The 7362-nt window shown below is 42.4% G+C and overlaps 1 protein-coding gene across 1 annotated transcript; it reads right to left on the bottom strand.

The window, feature by feature from the left end:
* Positions 1–5508: 5508 nt before the first annotated feature.
* On the bottom strand, positions 5509–6768 carry SP7 (Sp7 transcription factor). The gene has a single exon (XM_075262902.1). The coding sequence runs from the start codon at positions 6739–6741 to the stop codon at positions 5509–5511; it is 1233 nt and encodes a 410-aa protein (XP_075119003.1). The 5' UTR covers positions 6742–6768.
* Positions 6769–7362: the final 594 nt, after the last annotated feature.

The following is a 7362-nucleotide window of genomic DNA, read 5'->3' on the forward strand; positions in this document are numbered from 1 at the left end:
AAAGGGGGCACGCTGCCAGGTGGAGAGTCACCATTCTGTCTTTGGGGCTTATTCACAGATCACAACTTGTCTACTGACTCTTCAGTCCATGGAAATGATATTGATGGCCATCCATTTTGTTTCTGTTTTAAAGATGAATTTCACTGGTCTGACCCAATCACTGATCTGATTTTAACCCCTTCCCGACATGCGCCGTAATAGTACGGCGCATGTCGGGTCTGTAACTATGGCGACCGCCCGGGAGCCAGGCGGCCGCCATAGCCACCGGGTGTCTACTGCTTTAAGCAGTAGACAACCGGCTCTAATGCCTCCGTTCGGTCCCCGGACCGATCGGAGGCATTAACCCCTCCGGCGCCGCGGTCAAAGGCGCCGGAGGCGCCATTTTCCCGGCGGCGCATGGGCGCCGCCATTTTGGCCGGGATCGCCGGCTCCTGGAGCATGCTCCAGGGCTGACGTCCCGTTGCTATGACAGCCGGGAGCCTTGTACAGGCTCCCAGGCTTGTCTGCAAATCCTCTCTTTTGCAGGCTGGTCTATGCAGCCTGCAAAAGAAAGGATGCTTTTTTGCAATTCATTGCAATGCATTAGCATTGTAATGCATTGCATTAGTGATCAGACCCCCTGGGGTTCAACACCCCTAGGGGGTCTAATAAATGCAAAAAATAAAATAAAAAAAAAAAGTTAAAAAAAATATAAAAAGAATTAAAAGTTCAAATCACCCCCCTTTCCCTAGAACACATATAAAAGTAGTTAAAAACTGTGAAACATATACATGTTAGGTATCCCCGCGTCCGAAATCGCCCGCTCTACAAATCTATAAAAATACTTTTCCTGATCGGTAAACGCCGTAGCGGGAAAAATAGTTGAAAGTGCCAAACCGCCGTTTTTTCACTGTTTTGATTCTGATAAAAATTTGAATAAAAAGTGATCAAACAATAACATTTCCCGAAAATGGTAGAAATAAAAAGTACACCCGGCCCCGCAAAAAAAGACGCCCTATGCATCCCCGTACACTTACGTATAAAAAAGTTACAGCCGTCGGAATATGGCGACTTTTAGAAAAAAAATTTTTTAACACAGTTTTGGAATTTTTTTTAGGGGTCAAAATGTAAATAAAACCATATAAATTTGGTATCCCTGGAACCATACCGAAACACAGAATATAGGGGACATGTCATTTTGGCTGCACAGTGAACGCCGTAAAACCAAAGCCCGTAAGAAAGTCACAGAAATGCATTTTTTCTTCAAATCCACCCCATTCTGAATTTTTTTCCTGCTTCCCAGTACATTATATAGAATAATTAATGGTAGAATCATGAAGAAAAATTTGTCCCACAAAAATTAAGACCTCATATGGCTCTGGGAGCAGAGAAATAAAAAAGTTATGGGGTTTAGAAGGAGGGGAGTCAAAAATGAAAAACGAAAATCAAAAAATGCCATCGGCGGGAAGGGGTTAAACAAAATAAAGTGGTTACTCACCGCTCATGGGCTCCGGTAACTCCCTACTGTCTTCGGGCCTCTTCAATACCTTCACGTGGGTTAGGCCAGCGTCACGTCGCATAATGACACTGACATAACCCACATCTGTGATATCAGTCAGAAGCTCCAAAGACTGCAGGGAGTCGCGCTGGGGGACGAGGAGATTAACACTGTTTTTATTGTCTTCAGACCCCAGAGTACTAATAGTAATAATAGTTCATGGATAGTGAACTCAAAATTTTTGTATTATTTGCACTGAATACCATAGGGGCCACTGTGGGACATTATACTGTGTGGACGGGCCAGTGTGGCACATTATACTGTGTAGATGGACTACGACAGAACATTATGCTGTGAGGAGGGGCCGCTATGGGACATTACAGTATGTGTTAATGGGGCATTATACCATGTGGAGGCCAGGAAAATGGCTCTTATGCTGTGTGAAAAGCCCCAAGTCAAAAGTTTGCTATGGGCCCAGTCTTTGCTAGTTATGCCCCCTGGCAATGATGCATATAATAAAACGTTCGTGAGTCGTAACAATTCACTAATATGGCCCTGCAGTGTCAATCTATGTAATAAAGATACAAGATTATACATTTTGTTTCATTTTTTATTTTATTGAAGCAAAAAAAAAAAAAAATTCAAATAAATAAAATTCAGAAGCCATTCAAGCTTATTGAAAAAAAAACAAAAAACAAAAAAACAACAACTGGACAATAAAATTGCAAATATATCTTAATGCATACATACTACAGAATGTTGTTGGTCCTTTTGGCTTTGGATATATGAGTAATATAGTTATGACGAGGGCATTCATCCGTAAAAATGGCTAGAATGTACACTGAAGGCAACTCTGGCATGGGTAGTCCGACAATACTGAGTGCAAACTTAGAAGATCTCCCAAAGTGCATTTCCATAGCATATGAATCATCTCCAGCCATGAGAAGCGTAATAGCTGTAGGGAGTACCACCATTCACGTCTGAATGACTTTCTTTAGCTTCATGGTATACTCACTGTAAGGCACTTCAGACATGTTAAGGTTTATTCGAAATGCACACATGAGTTAAAGTAACATATTATTTACAAGTAAAATTAACTTAAAACGAACATTAAACATTAACATTAAATTACGTCATTACTAACACAATATACCAGTACAATATATTGCATTTGTTTCTGAAGGCAACTCGGTCTAGAAGAAAGTTCATATAAAATAAAGTAAAATGAAAGGGGCTTTCCAAAAAATAAATATGGCCACTTTTTTATTCTAACAATAGAGCAACACCTTTCCAATTTTCCGTTATTGTCTGGTATTTTAGCTCAGGTCTATTGGGTGGAATGGGACTGAGCTGCAATACCACAGGCAACCTGAGAACAGGTGTGGTACTGTTTTTTAAAAAAAAATGCAACCATGTTTGGATTTGCATAGATAAGCCCCTTTAGCATATATCATAGATACAGTGGACAAGTGGAATATGTAAATGCTGTCATACTAAGCCAAGGTTTTATTGGGTATTTCAGTGGATATGGCTACATTGGAGCATGTATGGCTTACGGTGTATGATAAATATCAGCTGAGATATGATTGGGTAGAAGAACTTTAGCTGGTGAGTCTTCAGCCAAGGATGGGGAGTTCATCCGACACAATATGGCAGGGAAAAGGTCACCTACCTGAGGCACTTTAATGGAGCTTTGGGGAAAGAACCAATCCATATAATGACAGAAGGGCACCTATTAATGTTAGGAATTAGGTAGGTGTATTAGGTTATTGTACATCAGGATGGTTTGTAGGCTGAGGTCTGAGCAATCCATATACACTCCAAATGTAAAAGTGATAGAGAGTTAGAATGCTACAAAAAATTATCACAATCTCTAACTTTTAACAACATATCATTGAGACATGACACTTCTAGGATCCAAACCAGTCACCAGCACAGGGGTCCTCATCCTGCCTAGTGATGCGCCCTCCGCCATACACATAGCCAATCACTATGAAAGAAACCATGGAGCAGCACAGACACCAAACGCCAGTAGATCCTATTACTGCCCACCATGGGGTGTCACCAGGGTGAACTATATTAAACCAGCACCACAGTTCGATATGTCAGGCTCTCCTGAATGTAATGTCTTTCTCCCCATAAAAATTTGCACCTCCGCTGCAGAGATATTCATTTATTTCACAATATGCAGTCTGGAGCACTGAACTCTCTGATACGTCCCGCTGCCCTCCTTCCTTCTCTGAGTGAGGGGGGCCAGGAAGCTATATTGAACTCTTTGCTGGCCCTCTGTCCATCATGTCTAAGCCAGCATATTAGAGCATAGCAGTTTGGAGCAATGGTACTGCCCTCGGTGCTCCATACTGCTCATTTGCATATTGTGAAATAAATGAACATCTCGGCAATGAAGGCAAAAAGACATTACGTCCAGGTGAGCCTGACCTATCTGTGTTGCTAGTTTACTATGCTTCACCTCAGTGGCAGACTCCCTTTAATAAATACATATGCGCAATATTGTATATGCAGGATAACATCTGCCCATGTACTTACAGGCTGTTCACCAAAATCTCTTATACACAGAAAAGTGTTATGCCATCCATGGTAAACAATCTGACTTCACATGTGAATACAGGGCAGAATAAAGATAAAGTGACTAATAAGACATGAAGCAACATTGCAATTTTGTTCTGCAAGCATTTTTAGGCTGAGGCCCCGCGTTGCAGAAACGCAGCTTTTTTTTGCAGATTTTGTTGCAGTTTTATAAGCCAAAAACAAGAATGGCTACTAAAGGAATGGGAAATATATAGGAAGTTCTTATACTTCTACCTTCTGCTCAATCCACTCCTGGCTTTGGCTCCAAAAAAAGGCAACAAAAAAATGCTGCGTTTCCGCAACCTGGATCCTCAACCTTAAAGTTTTGCTTTTAGGTGTGGGGATAATACACTATATCTGTCTGCAATTATTTGAAACATACACATTTATTTTTTGAATAAAAATTCCAGTCTGGTATCTAGAAACTTAAGGATAAGTTCACATGGCAGAAGAACTACTTTCCTCTCCACATGGCTCATGCAGAGACCACGTGGAAAACACACGGACCCCAATATAGTCTTTCACTGCTCACTGCTTTCCAATGCGTCCGGTATTCTGTTCGGGGGAGGGGGTCCTCATGCAGACTTCCCGAACGGAATACCGAACGCAGATGTCCTCCAGGCCTAACAGTCATAGGACTGGTCTATATCCACTAACATATACGGAAGGTCTCTGTCTCATGCTTAAAAGTGCGTCACGGATCAGATGGCACCAGGTAAACTAGTGGGTAGGGTTGAGCCGATCTTGAGATTTCAGGATCGATTTTAAAATCTGATTTCTGATCATTTTCCAGCCAATCCCCATCGCGATCGTGAAATTTGCTTGATCGCCGATCGGAATCTGATCTTTCCCGATCCCGATTGCTCAACCCTATTTATGATATATACATGAATAGGGTTGAGACGATCTTGAGATAACCTCTGACCTCGATCCCGCCGGAAAAGATCGGGATCAGAATTCCGATCGCGATCGTGAAATTTACTCGATCACCAATCGGTATCCAATCTTTTCCGATCCCGATCGCTCAACCCTACTAGTGGGTTAAAATTCGACCTACAGAGTAAGCTTCATGATCACCAAGAGGTAGTCAATAACCTTAAGTTCTCCATAGCAAATGTCTGTAAAGGAACGCAAGATCAATATCCCAGGGAAAAGTATAATTGAAGTTAAAAGGAATGTAAATGAAGATTTTTGTTATACCCGCAGTTCTTTTCTTTAAACTACCACATTGTCCTACTTGTAACACATGATTAAAATAAGCTGGTGGTCTCTTGGCTCCCTTGCCATAGGATATACTCCGAGACAGGTTGCTATTGCAGTTACTAATGGCTCTTCACCATGGTGGAGCAGATTGCACTGTGCTGTAACAGCAGCTCTCGGGATATTTATTTTATTTTTTTAAGCACCAGACAGCTCCTCATGAGCCACTTTAGTAATTCTCTTCATATTTCTAGTAATCCGCCTTGGCCTGGACTACTAGATGCCCTATCCTGACTACCGCCAACAGAAGATGCCTCAGTTGCTCCTGATCCTTCCTCTCCAGGAGCCTCCACAGCTGCTCCTGCACCTTCTCCTTGAATGGCGCCTTCCTTTGTGCTATTTTGCTCAACATGACTGCGTTGGTGCTTGCTAAGGTGATCACTACGTGTGAATCTTTTAGCACAGAGAGGACATGTGAATTTCTTCTCACGTGTGTGGGTGCGTACATGGCGCTCCAGCTCATCACTGCGTGTGAATCGCTTGCCACAGAACAGCCAATTGCAGACAAAAGGCCTTTCTCCTGTGTGCCATCGAAGGTGAGCCTTGAGATGTGATGCTTTACCGTACACTTTACCACAGCCTGGAATATGGCAGCTATGCACAGGCTTCCTCTTCAGGCTTGCTGCAGAAGCTCCTAACCTTTCAAGCTCCTGGCAGTTTGGGCAGTCACATGATGGCCGTCCAGTATTTCCATAGGAGGATGCTCTTTGGGGTTTTAATGGCCCAGGTGCCTCAAGTAATGGACTAGTTGTTAGAAGTTTTGGCTTATACATGTCAGGACCCAATGAGTGTTGAGATGGTGAGAGCAGATGAGCAGATGGAGAAGGACTTGATGAAGGTGAAATAGATGGAAATCCCACAGGAGGATACGTTGCGGGTGTCAGAGTGGTATATTCAGAGCTATACTGGTTGCTCATGCCTGTTGGACTTGTCACAGGTGGCACAGATGCAGTTAGACCCTCGGTTTGTGATTGGTTGCCCAGCCAGTTACTGTTTGGATGCATATCCCACCATGATCCTCCAGTTCCAGTGGGTGAACCAGAAATTGAAGGGTGATGGATTCCACTTTTATACCAAGAACTATAAGGATGTCCAACATCTAGAGACGTGTACACACCTGGAACACAATCTGCTGTTGATAGACTTTTAGGTTCTTGACACCCTGAGGAAGTAGAAAAAGAATGGGAAAAGGACCCATAATCGCTTGCATAACTTGTGGGTGCAGGTGGTGTCCCGCATGGAGTCATCAAATTACTTCCTCCCAAATACGTAGAGGAATATCCATCTCCCATCAGTTTTGTGGCACTAAAGTCATTTGTTGGACTGTAGTTCTTCTTTCCTCCACCTTTTGAGGTTGGTGTTGGATCTCTAATAGGGCTTGAGCCTCCAAACTTGTTGCAGGCAGCCGTTAGCATTGCTAAGGGGCTAGAAACGTATCGAGCTTCTTCCTAAAACAGAAAGCAAAAAAATTAGTCAAAAAACAAATTCACTGAGATGCAAAGTATGAAAGTATCTGAACTAATCTGAGATACCATTAGAGGGTTAAAGTACAGTCCATGGTAAAATCCTCAAATATTCTGATTTCTCATGGTAAATCACTCAAATACTTACAAGACTAACCATTATCTCTGTTGCGTAAAAAATGTAACACTACTGGCATCCTCCCTCATGTAAAAAACATGATGGACCCTTTTTCCGTCATGTTTTTTTTTACATTAGTGTCAATGGGAGCAAACGCAGGCAGAGGGGGATCCATCAGCATCTGTCACTACTATTGTTAATGTCCATTGCTCTAATCCTATCATGGCAGTTTGAATGTAAAGTCATTTATTTCAGGATGTTGTGTGTATGAAATTGTAACATACAAAAAGTGTTTAGGTATATGACACGAGAACAATAAAAGAAATACAAAAAGCCATGAGTTTTAAGAGTGACAGACTGGTACTGAAAGAGAGGAGGCCCTGCCTGCATGGGCCTAAGCTGGCCATACATTAGATTAATGGCCGCCAAATGCGCCTTACAGACAATAACCTACC

Source organism: Leptodactylus fuscus, chromosome 2, assembly GCF_031893055.1.
Source record: "Leptodactylus fuscus isolate aLepFus1 chromosome 2, aLepFus1.hap2, whole genome shotgun sequence".
Lineage (NCBI taxonomy): Eukaryota > Metazoa > Chordata > Amphibia > Anura > Leptodactylidae > Leptodactylus > Leptodactylus fuscus.